Source organism: Notolabrus celidotus, chromosome 20 (assembly GCF_009762535.1).
Source record: "Notolabrus celidotus isolate fNotCel1 chromosome 20, fNotCel1.pri, whole genome shotgun sequence".
Taxonomy (NCBI): Eukaryota; Metazoa; Chordata; class Actinopteri; order Labriformes; family Labridae; genus Notolabrus; species Notolabrus celidotus.
In genome coordinates this window covers 20,062,609-20,084,886 of record NC_048291.1, presented here as the reverse complement: position 1 = coordinate 20,084,886, position 22,278 = coordinate 20,062,609, and the positions used below count along the sequence as shown (strand labels likewise).

At 40.5% G+C, this 22,278-nt stretch overlaps 1 protein-coding gene across 4 annotated transcripts in view; it reads right to left on the bottom strand.

Annotated features, from left to right (window-relative positions):
• Positions 1–808: 808 nt before the first annotated feature.
• The window catches only part of LOC117832961 (vesicle-fusing ATPase), a 60,657-nt gene continuing 39,187 nt past the window's right edge, over positions 809–22,278 (bottom strand). The window contains exons 8-22 of one of the 4 annotated variants that reach the window (XR_004635294.1): positions 20,515–20,670; positions 20,108–20,307; positions 19,853–20,018; positions 18,196–18,270; positions 17,594–17,781; positions 16,850–16,945; positions 16,598–16,754; positions 8,763–8,896; positions 8,422–8,568; positions 6,737–6,871; positions 6,180–6,293; positions 5,638–5,694; positions 5,218–5,275; positions 2,108–2,143; positions 809–1,749 (exon numbers count right to left, since the gene is read on the bottom strand). Coding sequence is in view for 1 of the 4 variants with exons in the window: in XM_034712292.1 (XP_034568183.1) it covers positions 5,267–5,275; positions 5,638–5,694; positions 6,180–6,293; positions 6,737–6,871; positions 8,422–8,568; positions 8,763–8,896; positions 16,598–16,754; positions 16,850–16,945; positions 17,594–17,781; positions 18,196–18,270; positions 19,853–20,018; positions 20,108–20,307; positions 20,515–20,670 (1,634 nt within the window). In the remaining 3 variants the exon portion in view is untranslated. Of the gene's footprint in view, positions 1,750–2,107; positions 2,144–5,217; positions 5,695–6,179; positions 6,294–6,736; positions 6,872–8,421; positions 8,569–8,762; positions 8,897–16,597; positions 16,755–16,849; positions 16,946–17,593; positions 17,782–18,195; positions 18,271–19,852; positions 20,019–20,107; positions 20,308–20,514; positions 20,671–22,278 lie in introns of all 4 variants that reach the window. The other 3 variants (XR_004635293.1, XM_034712292.1, XR_004635292.1) reach the window with 3 other exon arrangements.

Here is a 22,278-nt window from a genome sequence, read left to right as displayed (position 1 = left end):
ATTCATGATATACTCCCTCGCCACATACATTAAATTAGATTTTTGGCATACTCAGTGTGTATAAATGACTATTTTCCTATTTATAATTACATTAAAATGACCCTGGTGTATTCAGATTCTTTAATAAATATTAAGACAATGATGCAAAAAAAAAAATACACCATTATTCATAACATTATCTTATTGACAATTAATTTAAGCCAATTTTTTTGCACTATATATTCTTGTGGGTACATCATTCTAAAGCAGTTTTCCAATATTTCACAGCTTATAACATTATTTAAAAATAATGATAATATCTTCCCCCCCTAAAAAGGTAATTGAAAAGCATAGTATTCCCCTTTAATGTTCGGTAGGATGATCATATTAAAAGCATTGAAAGAAATGGTTAAAGTGCTCAACATCCATCGAAGATCGATAAATTAAAGACACCACTCTATTTTTCATGTGCATCTGTGCTTTTTATTGCAATAATACATCTGCATGTTTTTGATATATATATTTACACACACACACTTACACATACACACACATTGTCAATGATCAAAATGAAACAAGGACTTTGGACGATCAGCACTTAACACACGACATGAAAACCCCCCCACAAAGTAACTACCAACGACCTAAATCTGGATTCACACACTCATAAACATATGCATACATTCAAAAGCACCACCGCACACTCACGCACACTCTTACACACACTGAACACATGCAGCAGTTGGTTCTCCACACATGCACACCAGAAGACACATAGTTCTAACAAAGAACCCCCCGATAGAAGTACTAAAGGTCTTTTGAGTCGATGTTAAAAGTGCAGGATATATTTTTTATCGTTAACACTGAGGTTGTCGAAGCGACACTAGCTTGACTGAACTGTACTGTACGCAACACAGACAGACAGGCCAACAATCCAACGTAAACTTTCACTATTACAGTAAACTAGTAATTTGAACATCTCCAGAGACATGAGGAAGAAGAGTCATACTGATATCATCTGACTTTAAACTGATCATTTATTCTCATCATATACTGTATTTTGTCTATATATACTATTTACAGAACATAAAGAAGTTCCAAACTGTATATTTAAAGGGTTAACTTATACATGAAACAGCTTCTTTTTTACAGCCACTACACATTCACTAAAAGCCTCTCATGAACTCATGTCTTAAATAGTCAAAGGGCTCTGGGGTTTCGTGTCATTTTTGGATGTATTCTGCTTATACGTCTCGAGTTTGTGAGGATACACATCACGCTAACAATAACAAGAGAAATGCAACAAATACATCAAATACTATAGCTTAAAACATACATGGCCTTTTTTTGTTATTTTTACGCACGATGCACAAAACAGCACTTTTTTACAATCATCTATTGCGATTTCTTTAGAGATAACAGGAGTGTAACAGTACGACTGCTGTGATATGTCTGAAGGGAAGCTGATAATGATGATGAAGAGGAGTAGGAGGAAGGTGAGACTGTGATATTGCCCACGGAAACATGCTTGGATAGAGAGGACTTGTGTGTTCTTCTCTTTGACCAGGTTATTAGATGGAGAGATGGATACGTGGACGTACAGACAAGAGGAAGAACTCTTCTTCTTCTTCTTCTTCTTCTTCTTCTTCTTCTTCTTCTTCTTCTTCTTCTTCTTCTTCTTCTTCTTCTTCTCCTCTTCCTTATTTTGTTTCACTGGTGGCATGTAGATGTCGAGATGCTTCCTTCCTTTACTCATAAAAGCTGCGATCACTGTAAAAGACAAGGAAGAAGACACAGGATGTTGAAGTTGTCTGTGTGTTGTGTTGCATTACTCCCTCCTTTTACAGACTTCTTGTTTAAGAAGGGTACTGTTAAGCAACCCTTAAACTCCAGTGTACTCACACAACACCAGCACAACACTGGGCGGAGTCTTGATAACACTAAAGCAGCATTTAGACTATGAAACAAAGAGAGAGCAACAACATAAAATCATCTCTTATCAATCTTTAGTGACTACCAGAGTTTATAGTCTGTGTGCAAAGGGTTGAATCAAAAAATTAAAAATACTATCTAGTCTTTTAGAGTTTTATAAATAGCAACAGAATGTGTGCGTTGTTCAGATACCAACCGTTTCAATAAGCCCATAATTGGAAATCAGCGCCCTCTGAAAGATAAGAGTTCCTCAAATGAAACTCTGACTTATATGATGTCTCACTCCCAACAGTCACACAGACACTTGAAACAATTATACACTCTTAACAGGAGGTGGCACATTGTGTGTTAAACTTGAATACTGGCACCACAGAAACAATGGTGATGTGGAGTGAACATTAGCGATGTATGAATTCAGTCCAATGGTCTCAAATTAGTAAGGTCTTGGCACCAAGCAGTATGATGTACCACCACCATGTCAACAAGCGTGAGAAGATAGTGGTCATTTTATGTGTTTTGATCAGACTAGGTTGATTCAGTATTGTGTCATTATGTAAATGGGACAGAAATCAAATTAAATGTAATCAGCTATCTTAACAGGGAGTCACAGTAACTGTATTATATAGACCACAAATGTGGTCTATTGAACTACCAATGTTTTTTAAATGTGTGTATAACTTGAAATCGTTGTAATCTGTATGTGCGTTTTTGTATATATCATATATATTATATTTTATTTAATATGTATTTTAGAGTTATAAGCAAAAATGACCATACATGGTAACCTAACAAACACTCATATAGTATAATACTATAAGGAGCCATGCTTACAAAATAACTTCAGTGTTAATGCTAAAAAAGTCAGCATTCACTTGCATTTGAAATTTCATCGTACATTTATTCTATAAATTAGGCTAACACTATGTACTCACACCTTAGCGTACACATTTCACAACAACATACAAATGTAAATTTTACTGATGAACGAGATGTGAGATGGAGAGTACAAGAGGTAGATAAAGGACATGTAAAGCAAGGTCATGTGACTTCATAACACGCATTTCTTCAAAAATGTATATGAAGAAAAAGCCAATGAGTTTTGCTATAGACTCTCAAAGCTAAAGTTAGCAAACATTAAATAGATATTGCCGTGTAAGAGAACTGACTTGAAGTGCAACTCGCAGGTTGGAGACCCCAGTGAATCAATGTAATGGAAAAGGATTTTGAAAATTTCTATTCAATAAAATGTATGAATTAATACACTAAAGTAGCTTCTGGAGTCATTTTTGCAAATTTTATTTTACTCCTGCATGAAGAACAACAACTGGATGTGACGTAGCATAATGTTGGTTAAGCTAATGTTCAACATTTATAAATAAGGATCTGAATGCCAGTTTTGTCAATAAAGAGGAAGAAAATGTTTAATCATCTCCACTCAATGGCCTCAAGCTTTTTACTTTGAGCTTGTTAGAAGTCAAAGAGATCAGGAACAGTACAGAATTAAGAGAAATAACGGCCATAGGAGACGTTGAGTTGAGGAACAACGAGACCCAGCGGAAAATGATGCAGGTGTGGTGGTGAGTGAGCAGTGTTAGCGTTAGCTAACCATATCTATCACACAACACAGGTTGTTTGTTATATTTTTTGAGCCTGATCGTTGATAATCAGTGTTAAGCATGTACCCGTATTCAATACTGTCAGTTATATCATTTTTGTTGCTGTAGTGTAGAAAATATAATTTAGGGGGAAAAAAAGCGTATTTGGCCTCGTTTTTGACATAAGAATAATAATGTTTTTTTTTATGATTAATCGACAATTGATCGTTAGCATTTCCAAAAATCGATCACGGAAAATACTTAAAATGTGCATCCCTTGTGAAGATACAGACATTTTATATGATGTAAGATTTTTTATTTTTTATTAGCTTAACTGAAGACAACGGTGGCCCTGAAGTGCAAATCACAACGGCAAAACAGAAAACACAACGGCAAAACAGAAAACACAATGGCAAAACAGAAAACACAACGGCAAATCAAAAAACACAACGGCAAATCAAAAAACACAACGGCAAAACAGAAAACACTACAGCAAATCAGAAAACACAACGGCAAATCAAAAAACACAACGGCAAATCAAAAAACACAACGGCAAATTAGAAAACACAACGGCAAATCAAAAAACACAACGGCAAATTAGAAAACACAACGGCAAATCAAAAAACACAACGGCAAAACAAAAAACACAACGGCAAATCAAAAAACACAACGGCAAATCAAAAAACAAAACGGCAAATCGAAAAACACAACGGCAAATTAGAAAACACAACGGCAAATCAAAAAACACAACGGCAAATCAAAAAACACAACGTCAAAACAGAAAACACAATGGCAAATCAAAAAACACAACGGCATTAACAAAACTGGAAGAAGAAGGTACCCTCCGGGGACATGACTCGTCGCTGATTGGACTGAGTGTACCTACTTCTTCTGGTGCCATTGTGTTTTCTGTTTTGCCGTTGTGTTTTCTGTTTTGCCGTTGTGTTTTCTGATTTGCTGTAGTGTTTTTTGATTTGCCGTTGTGTTTTCTGATTTGCCTTTGTGTTTTCTGATTTGCCGTTGTTTTCTGATTTGCCGTTGTGTTTTTTGATTTGCCGTTGTGTTTTCTGATTTGCCGTTGTGTTTTCTGTTTTGCCGTTGTGTTTTCTGATTTGCCATTGTGTTTTTTGATTTGTCGTTTTGTTTTCTGATTTGCCGTTGTGTTTTCTGATTTGCCGTTGTGTTTTTTGATTTGCCGTTGTGTTTTCTGATTTGCCGTTGTGTTTTCTGTTTTGCCGTTGTGTTTTCTGATTTGCCATTGTGTTTTTTGATTTGCCGTTTTGTTTTCTGATTTGCCGTTGTGTTTTTTGATTTGTCGTTGTGATTTGAACTTCAGGGCCACCGTAGAAGACACTTTTCCCCCTGAAGTTGCAACCTAAAAAACAACTATACACCTTCTTACCAGCTATTTTCAAACAAAACTGTGAAAGTTGCACTTTCATTAGCATTTACCAACAATTCACTTGTTAGCCAAAGTCACATAGCCTAGCATACAACATTGATATCAGTCGTGATATCATGCAACATATAATGTAGTAGCAGGACACATTTTAAACTGATTTTTTTTATTTAAACCAGAAAATAAAACCTTGGAAAAATATATGTGCTAGTGCTAATGCTAATGCTAATCTAACCTGTAATTGGTAAAATAACTGGGCTCTATGTGCCTGAGCTTCAGGCAGTTGTCTCATTGCTTTATTGTTGACCTTACCAGAGCACAGCAAGAGCGACCGATGGCTTAAATTCGGATTTGGTCGCCTTCATTCAACCTGGTGATAATAATAACAAAGCCATTAAAGTAAGTAAGTGGTGAGAAGATGTCAGTGATTGTTAGCCTTTTCCTGCATTGTTAGTCACATCTGCTCTGTGTGTGCACGGTAGAGTTTCAAGATTGGGGTCCTTCAAATCAACATTTAATATTGTGTAACATTACTGTGTTCAAAGTATCTGTATTTGTCCTGTAAATGATGTTTATCAAGGTATGTCAACAAAAAATGGTATAAAGAAACAGGCTAACATGCTAACAGGACAAACATAAAAATGTGATGTGCAGAAAAGAAGAGGGTTTAGTCTGATGTAGGTTGACAAGTGATGAGAAGGAATGTGTTTGGTGCAGAGGTTTTATACTCACGCCCCCCTCATCTCTGAGGAGAGACAGGAACTTGGTCACTCTGTAGTCCTGGTCCATCTAGAGAGAGCAAATGAAAGCAGAGGGAGAATTGGTAGATATCCATACAGTGACATCTGTAAGCCACAGATGGAGCAATTATTGAGTACCACTTGAGCTAGTTTGGGAAATGTTAGTTATGAGGATTGGGGACTTAAGCAGAGGGGGGATTTGGATAAGGTCCTTGGAAAGGGTTGGATATATGTTTAAATTAATTATGTTATTGCAATCAGATAAGGAAAAAGTGATTTGCAAATAAGGGGCCATGCCGTGTGCCATAATTTTCTTATCTGTTTTGTATGTTTTATCTTAGCTCCATACCATGTGATCATGGTCTGAGGCTCAAAAATAAAATGAGAATGAGTGTTTTTACTTCTCTTTGCGTGTATGTATGTACGACTATTGTTAATACACCTATTCTTGGACTAATCACAAGTCAACAATTCAAGATGTAAAAATCCCTCAATGCTTTTCAGAGCTTTCATGCTTTGGCGAGTCTCGTGTACCTGCAGCGACATCTCGATGAGCACCAGGAGTTTCTTGATGCCGATCCAGACCCTCTTCCCTTTGAGCTGGTGCGCAATGCTGGCCCGCTCTTTATCCGTGAAGCTCCCCAGCAGCTGCAGAGACAACACAGAGCTTTAAAGAGGTGGGAGACCTTGAGCTCCAAAAGCTCCAATCAAAGAGCAAAAAAGAGAGGTAGTAGTTAAATTCAGGGCAAGCATTTGACATTTTACACATTATTCCCCCTGCATACAGCCAGGTTACAAAGCTGGATCTGTCAAGGCTGGGTGTGTGCTTGAATGTGTCCTCTTGAGAATGGGGGATGGTTGACGTTGAATTCATTTATGTGTCCTTGTATGAGTGCAGAATCGTCACATCTTTATCTTCAAGAGACTAAATGTGTTGATTACATTGAAGTAAGTGTGTGTGTGTGTGTGTGTGTGTGTGTGTGTGTGTGTGTGTTTGTGTGTGTGTGTGTGTGTGTGTGTGTTTGTGTGTGTGTGTGTGTGTGTGTGTGTGTGTGTGTGTGTGTGTGTGTGTGTGTGTGTGTGTTTGGTACCTCTAAAGCGTCGACAAGCTGCTCCCCAGTAGAGATGTTGGGGACGTGAATGGTGGTGCTAAAGGCGTCCAACATTTCCATCTCCTGCAGCACGTCCTTCCTACTGGTGGTGCCGATGATGAGCAGCTTACGACCCTACAGGGAGATAAGCGACATGTTTCATCCTTTGTTTACTTCACCTTATGGCTAAACCAGTTAGAAAACTATGACATGAACAATTACTCTTTTACTGGCATTGATGAGCACGTTGAAAATGTAAGCTCTGACTCAAATACAGAGACATATCCAGAAATGCAGTTAAATTATACCATCTGCTGATGCAGCAACAGTGGCAGAGAATGATAGTTATTACCATATATTATATATTATATATATATATTTTTGTGATGCATATTTTCATCTGTTAGTTGCTGGAGTCATTAGCATCAGAACAAGTTAAGGAGTTAGCTACAGAGGTTTGGTTGGCTCACTTCTTTTTGTCTTGGCAAAGAACACTGATGCAGTTAATGTGACTTCAAACAGCTTTAGCAGGAGCCTAATAAGTGTATGCACATTTTTTTTAACGCATGCAGTTTTCTCCAAAAACTGTAAACTGCCTTTGATGTATGAATTTGTCAGTAATTTTTTTTAACTTATTGGTTTTAAATAGGTATTTTTTAAAAGTGTTGAGCTGAAGGAAACAGAAAACACTGGCTGCTTATTAAATTCATATGTTCTTCCAGGTCTCTCTTATTATTATAATTAAAACAACAACAACAACAACTACAACAACTACAACAACAACAACAACAACAATAATGATAATAATAATAATAATGATAATAAAAAATATTATGATTGTTATTATTATAATTATTATTATAACTATTATTGTTGTTAGCATTATTATTAGTATTGTTATGTTTTAATATTGTTATTATTATTGTTGTTGTTTCCTTGTTGTTTTTGACATTATTGTTAAGTTTATAATTATGATTGTTATTATTGTTTTTAATACTACTATTCTTATTTCATTTATTTATTATTATTATTATTATCGTTATTATTTTATTATTTTTTATTATTTTTAGTATCTATTTTATTTTGTTGATATTTATCTGTTTATTTTTTACTTATTTACTCAAATTCTTACTTGCCTACTCAATCATTCTTTATTTTTTAAATTTATTTTATGTTTGGTCTATATGTTAATTATTTGTTAAGCCCATCTTCTTCCACTCAATAACTCTCGAACCACTTTCCTTTTGCCACCCTTGAACTTCCAAAGACGCACATGCCCACTAACATAAACACAAACACACACACAGACACACAGACACACAGACACACACACAGTGCGAGAGAGAGAGAGAGAGAGGGGGGGGGGGGGTGATGATTGTATGCACCTCTTAAAGGGTTGATGTAACTAGTATTGTAGAATAATGTTACTGTACATAGCATTTCTTCACAAATATGTGGAAGATAAGGTCAGTTCTTTTCTCTATTTCTCCATATGTTTCCAGGTTATTGTTGTAACCAATTGTTGTCTGATATGATAACTCTAAATTAGTTAATTTGTTATCCGAAGCTGCCTAACCATTTTAATCCGCCAAGTTGCTCACCGCAGTAATGACCGCAACGCAATATGGCGACGCACTTAAATTGCTTGGTGGATTCATTCATAGTAACAATCTGTAAATGCTAACCTTTGGCGGAGCTTTCTTCAGCAGCACCAGCAGAGCCTGGAGGACCAGGTTGGAGAAGCGAGGCCCAATGGGGACGTAGTCCAGCAGACGCTCAATGTCATCCACCACCACGCAGCTGAGCTGGGATTTATAGGCATCATCAAACACCTGAAGCAAAGGAAGAGGCATAAAAGAAGAAATGTTCAGAGAAAGAAAGGCTGGATGGAATTAGTAGGTGAGAAAAAAATGGGGGAGTCAGTGGGGAAGGGAAGCAGTGTTTCAATAGATTGAATAGTTCCGAAAGCTAACGTTGAGTGGAGGAATTTCATGTTAGCTAACATGTTGTTGGAGTAAATATGTACCTTTTTGATCGCCTGGCACTTGGAGATCTCTGAGTGTCCAATCATCTTGTCAGGGGAGCAGATCTTTATGAAGGGGAACTGTGAGTCCTCTGAAATCTTAGCTGCCAAGGCTGTCTTTCCACTGTGGGGTGGACCTGAGGGGGGAGGGGGTTGATAAAGATTATATGTACAGTCTGCTTGTGTTTGTATTTGTGTGTGAAGTTTGTTCTTTCGGTAAAGCAAACATATATGAAATTACCAGAATTTATAAAACACTGTTTAATCACACACTGACACACTGGGATCCTATCTCACCCCTCTTTCTGCCTGTCACTTATGAAGCGAGGTTCTCTTCTCATTCACTCACGTTTCGAAAAACTCATAGGCGTAGTCGGGAAATTGAAGTGATTATTTATTGATGCCGGCCTCAGTGCAATATATTTACAAAGAACAAAAACTCAAAAGACTATTTACAAAAGAAACAATCAAAAACAGGGTCAGTGGACAGACACTGCTCAAGAAGCCACCTCCTTCTCTTACCAGGCGAAAGACAAACTGCCCCGAGGGTACTCAACGCAGCCCTCTTATATATTGTTGACTCCTCCCACTGGGCGTCACTAATTATCAAATGATTTCTACAAACATTACTTTCTAACAATTAATACAACCGTAAAACAAACAATAATACAAACCCCAACAACAATATATTTATCACAATCTTTGGCAGTACTCCTTCCTTACCCTTAACTACTTTTTCAGGGGGTAAAATATACCAACAAACAAACAATTTATTTCCACACCCATGTGGCACTTTTCGCCCCCCTTAAGCCCTACTTAATACACGGAAACGGGACGCTCCGTTTCCGCAGATTCCCCGCACCCAGGCGGTAGGTGATGCAATGTGTGCTGTGGTGTTTGAGTGCTGAGTGTATGCGTAATAAAACAATAGGCCTTCAGGTGTGCACCCCCGCCGGCGCTACGTAATGGAGAGGGACAGCGGACTGTTGGAGTGGGTGAGAAGAGGGAAACTGACGGGAGGGAAAGTTTGGTGTGTGTGTGTGTGTGTGTGTGTGTGTGTGTGTGTGTGTGTGTGTGTGTGTGTGTGTGTGTGTGTGTTTGTGTGTGTGTGTGTGTCGGCTTGTGTGCCAGTGTGTCTCTGCGCACACTGCGCTCCATTCAGTGACGGTGCCGTTCCGTCACATCATCCCCCTCCTCCCGGAGGTTGACGATGTGCGGCAACCTGGAAAGGAAATCAGCCACCACATTGGCCTTTCCCGATCGGTGTCTGATCACAAACTTGAAGAGCTGGAGTGACAGGTACCATGTGAGTGCTCTGTGGTCAGTTTCCAGGTCAAACTCCCGTCCAAGCAGGTAATACCGCAGGCTCTCCAACGCCAACTTGATGGCCAGGCCTTCTTTTTCCACTGTGGAGTACCTGGTCTCACGTGGCTGCAGCTTGCGGCTCAAGTACAGTATCGGACGCTTTTCTCCTGGGTCCCCTTGGGCAAGCACAGCTCCAAGTCCAACCGCAGATGCATCCACCTGTACCAGGAAGCGACTGTTGAAGTCTGGACTCTTGAGGACCGGGGAAGCACATAGATGGGCTTTCAGGGTGCTGAAAGCAGTCTCACAGTCAACCGACCAGGTGACAGGATTCCTCTGGTCTTTGCAGGTGAGGGCTGTAAGCGGAGCTGCAATAGTGGCAAATTGTGGTACAAACCTCCTGTACCAACCAATCAGCCCCAGGAAAGACCGCACCTCCTTCTTGGTGCGAGGTCGAGGGCAGTTCTGGATAGCTTCCACCTTATCCACTTGTGGCCTAACCTCTCCTCTGCCCAGTTGGTAGCCCAGGTATCTGGTTTCTCGCCTTGCCCACTCACACTTACTCGGGTTGAGGGTCAGCCCGGCCTGCTGGATGTTACAATTACAATGTTACAATGTCATTTAGCAGACGCTTTTATCCAAAGTGACGTACATACGAGAACAAGAACAACACAAGCAAAGATCTAGACAAGAGGAAACAAGATCAGTAAGAGTAACAAAGTGCTTCAAGTCAATTTGGGTGCAGGTACTGCCAAGCAGTGTAAAGGCAATGCACAAAAATAAGTAAGGAATTTTTATTTATTTTTATTTTTTTCCCCGAAATAAGGAACATCTACAATTAAGTAACCAACCAATTTAAGTCCCTCAAGAGCTGAACACAGATTCCCAGAGTAGAGCAGGACAGTGCGAGTCAATCGTAGCTGGAAGACATGATCTGCCACTGGGGACAACAGTGGAGAACAGTCTGGCTAAGTGCATAGTGCTTCCTAAAGAGCTGGGTCTTTAGCTGTCATTTGAAAGTAGAGAGGGACTCTGCAGATCGAATGGAGTTGGCCAATTTAATTCCACCATTTAGGGGCAACAGAAGAGAAGAGTCGAGCTAGTGATTTTGAGGCCTTGTGTGCTGGAAGCACTAGGCGCTTTTCAGAGGCTGAGCGTAGAGGGCGAGAAGGGCAGTAGACCTGGATGAGGGGTTCCAGGTAAACTGGAGCAGTTTTGGTTACTGCTTTGTAAGTCATGATTAGAGTTTTGTATCTGATGCGAGCTGCAACTGGAAGCCAGTGTAGTGAGATGAGCAGGGGAGTGACATGAGCTGTCTTAGGCTGGTTGAAGACCAGACGTGCTGCTGCGTTCTGGATCATTTGCAGAGGTTTGAATGCAGGGAGGCCTGCCAGTAGAGAGTTGCAGTAGTCAATGCGTGACATTACAAGAGCTTGAACCAGGAGCTGTGTTGCGTGTTCTGTCAGGTAGGGTCTAATCCTCTTGATGTTATAGAGGGAAAAACGGCAGGACCGAGCAATCGAGGCAACATGAACCTTGAAGGTTAGCTGGTCATCGATCATGACACCCAGATTTCGGGCAGACTTAGTGGGCATGAGGTTTTGTGATCCAAACTGGATATTGATCTGTGGGTCCATAGTGGGACTGGCTGGAATGATAATAAGCTCAGTCTTGGACAGGTTGAGCTGTAGGTGACGTTCCCTCATCCATTTAGAAATGTCAGCAAGGCAGGATGAGATCCGAGCTGAGACAGTTGTGTCGTCAGGTGGGAAAGATAGGAAAAGCTGTGTATCATCTGCATAGCAGTGATAGGAAAAGCCATGGGAGCAGATCACTGCACCAAGTGATGTGGTGTAAATTGAGAACAGGAGGGGACCAAGCACTGACACTTGAGGTACCCCTGTTGATAAGCCATGCATATTGGACACTTCTCCTCTCCATGATACTCTAAAAGATCTCCCTGTGAGGTAGGACTTGAACCACTGGAGGGCAGACCCTGAGATACCAAGTGAGGAGAGTGTAGAGAGGAGGATTTGGTGGTTTACTGTGTCAAAAGCAGCAGACAGATCCAGCAGCAAGAGAACTGAGGACTGACCCGCTGCTTTAGCCATACGCAACGATTCTGTTACCGACAACAGTGCAGTTTCAGTAGAGTGGCCCCGCCTAAAGCCAGACTGATACTGATCAAGTAGATCACGGTTCTGTAAGTATTCTGAGAGCTGGTTGAAGACTGTGCGCTCCAGTAATTTTGAAAGGAATGGAAGAAGTGAGACCGGCCTGTAATTTTCAACCTGGGCTGGGTTGAGAGTGGGTTTTTTGAGCAATGGTCTGACCCTCGCTTGCTTGAATGTAGTAGGGAAAACACCAGTGGACAGAGAGGAGTTAATGATGTTTGTTACTGCCGGGCTGATTGTGGGCTCAATCGCCTGCAGGAGATGTGAGGGTAACGGATCAAGCGGACAGGTTGTGGGTTTAGCGGCAAGCAGAAGCCTGGTGACTTCGCTCTCACTCAGTGGAGAGAATGAGCTGAGTGAGGAATCACTAGCTGAGTTGGTCAGGCTCAGAGAATTTGTTACTGATGGAAGCAACCTTGTCAGTAAAGTACGAGGCAAACATGTCCGGGGTCAACATAGTGGAGGGTTGTGGGTTTGAGGGAGAAAGCAGAGAAGTAAAAGCGGAGAAGAGTTTGCGTGCATTGGTGGCAGCACAGATTTTTGCATGATAAAACGCCTTCTTAGCAGATTTTAAAGCAGAGGTGAATAAGGAGAGTTTTTGCTGATAGTCTGTCAAGTCAGTGGGTTGTTTGGATTTACGCCACTTTCTCTCAGCCCCTCTTAGCCCTGCCCTTTGCTCTCTGATCACATCCGTGAGCCAGTGACAGGGTGGAGTGTTTCGTGCAGGCTTGGACACCAGTGGGCAGAGTTTGTCCAGAGAGGAGTTCAGTAAGGAGCAGAATGTGTCTGTAGCTTCATTAGTAGAGAGTGTGAAGGACTCGTTACATGAAGCCATAGCCGCTGAGACCTCATCAGACAGCTTAGTTGGGTCAAGTGACCAAATGTTTCTGCGGTATGATATGAACTGAGTAGTGGATTGTTGAGATTCTGGTAATCCAAGCGAAAACTGAATAAAGTAATCTGTTTTAAGCCAAAGGAGGATAATAGAGAGATGAAATCAGTTGCCTGTGCTTTATCCATGTGGATGTTCAAGTCTCCCATAACTACCAGTGGTGAGCCATCATCAGGTATGTCTGAGAGTAGTATGTCCAGTTCCACAATGAAGCTGTCCAAGTGTCCCCCTGGTGGGCGGTACACCACAACCATGTAAGCCTTTATAGGTGCAGTGACCTTTATTGCATGGTACTCAAAGGATGTGTTATTGCTCATTGGTTTAAGCTGGTTGAAGTTCCAGTCATCAGGTAGGACAATGCCTGTACCACCTCCTCGGCCCGTAGAGCGAGGTGTATGAGAGAAGATTGCATCGACTGCAAGGGCAGTTGGTGTTACAGTGTTTTCTGGGCGGATCCAAGTTTCTGTCAGGGCTAGGACCTGAATGTCGGACAGTTTAGTCAGAGAGTTAATGAATTCTGCTTTGTTAACTGCAGACTGGCAGTTCCAGAGGCCAACTGTGACGCAAGATTGCGGAAAGGAAGCAAACTGTAGAGAGGACAGATTTTGAGGGTTGTGTTTTCTGCCATTGTAGCGTTTTTTTCTGCTCTGATTTAGGACTTTGACATGTTCATAGAACCTGTGACAGGTGCTGGACATGTTCCTCCCAGGTGTTGCTGAAGATCACAACATCATCCAGGTAGGCGGCACTGCAATGTCCACAATCCTGGAGGACTCAGTCCATCAGTCGTTGGAAAGTGGCAGGCGCCCCATGAAGTCCAAACGGTATCACGGTGAACTGGAAAAGTCCAGATGGTGTCCGGAACGCTGTGTAGGGATGACTTGACTCATCCAAGGGCACTTGCCAGTATCCTTTACACAGATCCAACGTGGTGATGTAGCTGGCGGCTCCGATCTTCTCCAGCAAGTCATCTATCCGTGGCATAGGATAGGCATCAAATTCAGAGATCGCATTGAGTTTCCTGAAGTCAATACAAATGCGAAGTGACCCATCCTTCTTGAAGACGATGACCACTGGACTGCACCACTCTGAGTTGGACGGTTCAATAACTCCCAGCCTCAACATTTCCTCCACCCCCTGTTGCAGCTTTTCCACTAGCTGTTGGGGAACCCCTTAGGGTCGCTGGCGAACCGGTCGACCATCCTTCAGCTGGATGACGTGTTCCACCACTTCTGACACCATATGTAGCAAGGTTCTCTTCTCATTCACTCACGTTTCGAAAAACTCATAGACGTAGTCGGGAAATTGAAGTGATTATTTATTGATGCCGGCCTCAGTGCAATGCATTTGCAAAGAACAAAAACTCAAAAGACTATTTACAAAAGAAACAATCAAAAACAGGGTCAGTGGACAGACACTGCTCAAGAAGCCACCTCCTTCTCTTACCAGGCGAAAGACAAACTGCCCCGAGGGAACTCAACACAGCCTTCTTATATATTGTTGACTCCTCCCACTGGGCGTCACTAATTATCAAATGATTTCTACAAACATTACTTTCTAACAATTAATACAACCGTAAAACAAACAATAATACAAACCCCAACAACAATATATTTATCACAATCTTTGGCAGTACTCCTTCCTTACCCTTAACTACTTTTTCAGGGGGTAAAATATACCAACAAACAAAAAATTTATTTCCACACCCATGTGGCACTTTTCGCCCCCGATAAGCCCTACTTAATACACGGATTCCCCGCACCCAGGGTGAGAAGAGGGAAACTGACGGGAGGGAAAGTTTGGTGTGTGTGTGTGTGTGTGTGTGTGTGTGTGTGTGTGTGTGTGTGTGTGTGTGTGTGTGTGTGTGCCAGTGTGTGTGTGTGTCGGCTTGTGTGCCAGTGTGTCTCTGCACACACTGCGCTCCATTCAGTGACGGTGCCGTTCCGTCACACTTACTTTAACTCTCCCTGTCTCATTAAAGTTACTGACCATAGACCTTTCTGGAATCCCTGAGCTCCCTTGCCTCGTAGGTTCCTCCGAGTCACTGTCATAGAGTGCCTGCCTCTGTGGAAGTGACAGACTCCAACTGCTACAACTGCTACTAACCGTCTTATCACTATCATCTCTATCTCTCTCTCTTAATCTCCTCTAACTCTCTTTTGTCTGTGTAAAATGAGTCTGGTTCTGCTCGAGGTTTCTGCCTGTTAAAGGAAGTTTTTCCTCGCCGCCGTAAAACCCTGTCTTCATATTTGGTCTTTGTCAATAATTATTGTCTCGACCTGAGGGGTATACTACGAAGCCGGATTTGCGGTTATCGAGGTAACTTCAGGGTTAACTCTGGATTTTTTGTACTACGAAGGTGGTTCCTGTCTTACCAGAGTATATAACCATGGTTACTCATGCTGAACTCCTAACCTGCTCCAGAGCAGGTTATGCTCAGGATCAGAGATCAGTTTGGAGAAAACTCTGCCCACTGACCAATCAGCTCTCTCGATCACGGAGCTCTGTGAGCTGGTCTCGTGGGGAGGGGGGAGAACTACGGTCAAGCCCCCAGTGGAGAAGAGACGGGCAGGACACTTTGTCTACCTGTATGATTTTAAATATAAAATACTGATGACAGTTATTGATTATCTTTCCTGACATCATACTAAAACAGAGTCTGAAGTCAGATTATTCAGATTAAATCGTTTTACTGCATTAAATCTAAAACTGCGCGTGCTTATCACTTTGAATCATGTTCTCATTTGTATTAGTCCTTTAACCACAGCGCTCAGTTTGATACCGTCAGGGCTGCAGCTGAAATATTACGTCTAAAACTCACACACACGACACAAGATTAAATCAGAGAGAGATCACAGTCAGAGAATAAACAGAGTTATTAAAGTCAGATATATCTGCACTAAGATGGGAAATAAAACGTCATTAGATCATTCACTCTGTGTTTTTGTCTTATCCCTCAGTTCTTCCATCATGTTTCAAACACAGCTGTGTTGAAGTTAATCTGGATAAACCTATGTGCTTAACTTCTTCATATTTTTCTTATATCAGTGAAGTGTTTGAAATTCATTTCGATGTGCTGACGGCAGACTGTCCGTGTCTGTGATTGGTCACATGTTGCCTTCTCCGCCCCATTCATGTGAACGCGCTCAGGGTAATTCTAGATTGACTCAACATGTTGATAACCAGCTTTGTGTGACAGATTAGCGCGATCTCCTTTGTCAGGTTCAGTGAAGCCGGATCAGGAAAAGATATCTAGGATATGCTGAACTCGCTTCGTAGTATACCCCTCTGCTCTGTTTGTAAAGTGTCTTGAGATAACATTTGTTGTGATTTGGCGATATACAAATAAAGATTGATTGATTGATTTGTTGATTGATTGAATCTGACTAATCTCTAGATTTAGCATATGTTGTGGTACATGCTGCTAGTTATTTAGAGTTTCTTTTTGTTGGTATCTGACTTCTTACCCTCCAATAAGACAGCCACCAGTGGTGTGCGATCACTGTTCTTGGTCTGCTGCACCAGCAACTCTCCATCATCAAGGACATGAGTGACAGGGTCACCCCATTTGATGATCCCGTTCATGATGTAGCTGGAGTAGTCCTCTGCATTTGTACCAAACGCCTAAACAAAATAGTGAGGAGGTCAGAGGAGCGTTATATGAATATACCGCACTCAGTGGATAGCAAAATAGAGTCTCGACGACACGTTGTACATACAGGTTTGATGTCATTGTTGAGGGATCCCATGAAGTCATTTCTGGTGACCTGCAGCTTCTCTGCCTTCTCCATGTCCACTTCCACTGTGGATGTAGCCTAGAAAAAGAATTAACACGAGAAACTGCATCAAAACTATATCTAGTTAAAGGAGCTTACTTCTTCTTTTAATATTAACTGGAAGCTAGAGAACATCTTTTAGATGAGCTAAAGTCACTGTTTAACAATAATGAAAAATATATTTCATGTTGAGTTAATAGTCACATGAACTATTGCATTTTTTAAGAATAAATGACGAATCAGATATTTGAAAACCCTGACTCATCCACAATCAAGATTGTGATTCTGCCATAAAAACATTGTGATGACATATTTTTGTCATGTTGCCCACCCCTAGCACAGCCTAACTTACAACTTAAATGATGCTCTATCTTTATATAGTTTTATTTTACCACACTTCGAACCTATAACATTCTAAACAATGCATTTTTATGCAAAAAAGGGGACAGCATGAGCCTATAAAAGGAAATGCCGTTGCATTTGAGATCTAAACACCAAAAATATGTTCTGTATTGCATTTTAATTGATATACGAATTAACAGTGTAGCAATACAAACTCAGGGAGTGAGGTCAAGAATTGTGTCTGTAGTGCATATTTAACTATATTTGTTAAGTGTTTATCTCTCTACAGCTGCATCGCTAATCAAACCATGCTGTAAGCTCTGTGTGTAAAAGGCATAAAGAGACCTTGATGTGTCGGTTCATAGCAGTGGACTGAGCAGCCCTGACCAGACCCTCCAGCTCTGCACCGCTGTAGTTCTTAGTCTCAGTAGCCAGCTCCTTAATGTCGACATCACCAGCGAGCAAGCCGTAGTTTCGCATCTTGTTGGTGTGGATGTTTAAGATCTGGACACGGCCCTTCTCATCAGGCAGACCTGGAGGTCAGACAAAGAGGGCAGAAGGGGGACGGAGGGAGTAGAGTTGCAGAGAAGATGGAAAGGTTTTGTATGGGAAAGAAATGTGTTGAGCGGTTAGGGACGAGTTAATGAGTTATGAGATAATGGAGGGAGTGAAGGAAGGATAGAAGGACATGAAAAACATAGAAGATGTAATAGATAATTTTACCAATATAGCTGGTTGTATGTGCACAATGCCACATTAAAGTTGCTACTTTAGTAGCACAATAACACAAAAAAAAAATGTGAATAAGGTGACAGCAAAAAGTAACATGTAAAGTACAAATAATCAACCAGTCGCAGAGGAATGTTGACTTAATTCAAAAATAAATAAATCAAGTAAAGGAAGAAAAAAAACAGGCGGAGAAACACAAGGGGCTCCATGATACTTACTGATTTCCATCTTGACTTCAAACCTGCCAGGCCTCATCAGAGCGTCATCTATCAGGTCAGGCCTGTTGGTCATACCTGGAATTATAGTAACGGACATTTGTTTAGTCATATTACGTGATTAATATGAATTAGTCCCACCGATGTTTGTGCACCTTCATCTGGTCAAAATGGATTCTGCTGAGGAAAAGGCTCTTCCAAGAATACACATGATTTAGGAGAATTGCTTGCACTTCCATGGAAAAGAAAGCTGGACTTATTAGAGCGCTGATGGGGAAATTCACTAAGAAAGGATTGCGATTACTTACAGCACCAGGTATTGTGCATCATTTCATACTGCCCTTATCATTACCATATTGCATATCTTATTTTATTTTATCATTTTATTTGTATTAAATGTTTATGGTATTTATCTGATTTGATGTTATTGATTTTATTGTAATGATTTGATTTGATTTTTATAATATTTATCTGATTTGATGTTATTGATTTTGTTGTAATGATCTTATTTTATTTTTCTAAATGTATCTGATTTTATTGTTTTGATTTTATTGTAATTTTTTAATTTAATTTAATTATATTTATCTGATTTTATTGTATTGATTTTATTGTAATGATTTTATTTTATTTATCTGATTTTATTTTATTGATTTTATTGTAATGATTTGATTTTATTGATTTTATTGTAATGATTTTATTTTATTTTATAATATGTATCTGATTTTATTGTACTGATTTTATTGTAATGATTTTTTTTATTTCTATTATATTTTTCTGATTTTCTTGTATTGATTTTCTTGTAATGATTTACTTTTAAGTATTCATATTACTTTTCTCTATCTTGTTTTAGCCATTTGTCTTTTTACTGATTGCTGTTGTTTTCTATCCTGTTTCTATTTGTGAAGCACTTTCGTCTGAATGCTTGAATGGATGAAAGGGGCTACATAATCATAAATAAGTTGAGTTGAGTTAATGAGACACAAGCACAAACACACCCATTCGTTTTTGCAGGTCTGTGCAGTTTCCTTGTATTACGTCTGATTGACAAAGAGCTGTCAGCATCTCCCCCTCTCTGCTGAACACAGCTAGACTGTGCACTCTCATCTGGAGCTCGATACCATTCAAATATAGATGATGGGCCGGGCAGGGGAAAGTCCTTACCAGTGGACTGTGCACTTGATTCATGACATACTGTATGTCATCAAAATGTCATTGTCTATAACAAAGGTTCCTCTGCTGAGTGAGCATGTGGAAAGAGTGCCTTTGTTTTCTGGGACTTAGCTTCAGGTAGCCCCAGACTGATTTAACCATTGATCAATATAATAGTTATTTCAAAGTAATTTGAACAGACTTTATGTTACCTTATTTGTGGTGCGGATGGAGAGCTCCATCTTATACTGCAGTATTTCATTATAGAACACATCCCTGCAAGGTTTTCAACCCTCCTTGGGATAAGTCCAAAAGGGATTTGCTGTGCATGTAAGCAGCAGCCTCATCTTTAAGAATTGATTGCAGAGTTCTACTGGAGTTCTCGCCTGCTAGTGCATTGGTTGTGAGCCTTCCATTGACTTATATGGTTAAATGTGTGTTCTACATCCAGCTTAATGTATCATAAAACTTGTCAGGATGGTAGATGGGAACCAGTTCTGATAGTACTGACCGATGACCAGGATGTTGTTGAGCTGCTCCACACCGTCGATCTTGGACAGCAGCTGGTTGACCACAGTGTCGTGCACGCCGGTGCTGCTGGCGCCAGTTCCTCTCTGTTTGCAGATGGCGTCCAACTCATCAAAGATGATGATATGAAGGCCGCTGTTGCAACCCAGCTGAGAACGGGTTTAAAAAGTTATAACTAATCTTGTTTTTGTTTTTGTTTTTAAGAAATGAATTAAAAAGTAGATCAAGTGTCTCTTACTCGTTTTTGCTCCTCCTCTGCATCAGCGAACAGTTTGCGGATGTTGGCCTCAGACTCTCCCACGTACTTGTTGAGAATCTCAGGGCCATTTACGACCTTCGGCTCGCGGGCGTTAAGCATTTTTCCGATCTGCCTAGCCATCAGTGTTTTACCACAGCCTGGTGGTCCAAACAGCAAGATGCCCTTCACATGCTTACACCCTGGAAAAAGACAACAATGATGAGTGACAAAGGCTGACAGGAAGAGAGAGTCAGATGGGGGGCAAGAATGATATAATTTATCACAAGGAGTCTGATGAAATATATGTCAGAGGAGGTATTTACCACTAAATTAACAAAGAGATTCAGGTATAGTATGACTATGAAAAATTGATGAAATATGTCCAGGGGGGGGGGGGGGGGTCTCACCCATCTGCTCCACAATGTCTGGAGGGAAGACTCGGGAAGCGAAGGCTCTGCGAAAAATGTCAGAGAACTCCTTGTCCAGACCTCCAATTCCCATCTTCTCAAAGTTAAAGTCTGGGTTGATGATTGTCTGTCGTGCCTCCTTAGTTTTTGCTTTACCTGTTTGAACACAAAGAAAAAATGATTGGCCAGCAATTCACACATATTTGTTAAAGAAAGCGAAGGAAATATTTCTGGGAATGACCCGGGTTTTAAGATTTTGTTAGATGAAAGAAAAGAGGTCATTGCTGTGGAGTTCAATGATTTAAAAACCACAACGTTTAAGTATTGTAGGTCCCTCTTGGCCTTTCTTTGGCAGATAAGGGAGTGGAGTGATAGAAAAACTGTTATGAGTTCTTACTGCCATCCTGTGGAGGAAATGGAAAAAGCAGAGACTCTTCTGGTGGCCCTCATCCTTTTTTTTAATTTCATTTTTTTAATTAAAGTGTTGCTTAATGATACAAGACAGGTGAGAGACATGACAATCCCATACACAATATACAAAAAGTGAAAGACAAGACAACAAGTAAACATTACCGAAATTATTACTATTTGCTAAATGTCAGAATAATGACAGAGATAATTATTAGAGATTTTAGTATTACTTTCTTCAAAGTCAAAAGTTGACATACATTTCCCTTGTATTTGGTTGCATTGCCTTTAAACTGTTTGACTTGGGTACAACGTTTTGGGTAACCTTCCACAAGCCTCTTACAATAGTTTGCTGGAATTTTTGGCCGTATAGTTAGGGTCTTTGTCTATTTGGAAAACCTATTTGTGCCCAAGCTTTAACTTCCTGGCTGATGTCTTGAGATGTTGCTTCAATACTTCTACATAATGTTCTTTCTTCAAGATGCCATCTATTTTGTGAAGTGCAGCAGTCCCTCCTGCAGCAAAACACCCCCACAACATGATGCTTCCACACCCATACTTCACAGTTGGGATGGTGTTCTCAGGCTTTCAAGCTTCCCCCTTTTTCCTCAAAATATAACAATGGTCATTACAGCCAAACAGTTAAATTTTGTTTCATCAGACCACAGGACATGTCTCCTAAAATTAAGGTCTGTCCCTGTGTGCGTTTGCAAACTGTAATCTGGCCTTTTTATTAGGCTTTTTTGAGTAATGGCTTCTTCCTTCCTGAGTGGCCTCTCAGCCCATGTCTGTGCAGGACTCGTTTGACTGTGGACAATGACATTTTCTTACCAGCTTCAGCCAGCATCTTCACAAGGTCTTCTGCTTTTGTTCTGGGGTTGATACACACATTTTGTACCAATAAACGTTCATCTCTGGGACACAGAAGCGGTCTCCTTCCTGAGCGGTATGATGCCTGGACATTCCCATGGTGTTTATACTTGCATATGATTGTTTGTACAGATGAACGTGGCACCTTCACGCATCTGGAAACTGTACCCAAGGATGAACCAGAGTTGTGGAGGTCGACAATTCTCTTCCTGATATCTTGGCTGATTTATTTTGATTTTCCCATAATATCTCTCATAGGAAGCAGTGTGTCTGAGTTGTGCCATTAAAATACGTCCACAGGTGTGCCTCCAATTAACTCAATTGTTGTCAATAAACCTATCAAAAGCTTCCAAAGCCATGACACCATCATCTGGGCTTTCCCAAATTGTTTAAAGGCATAGTAATCTTAGTGTATGTAAACTTTTGTCTTTGAAGAAAGTATACTAAAATCTCTAATAAATTCTCTTTGTCATTATTCTGACATTT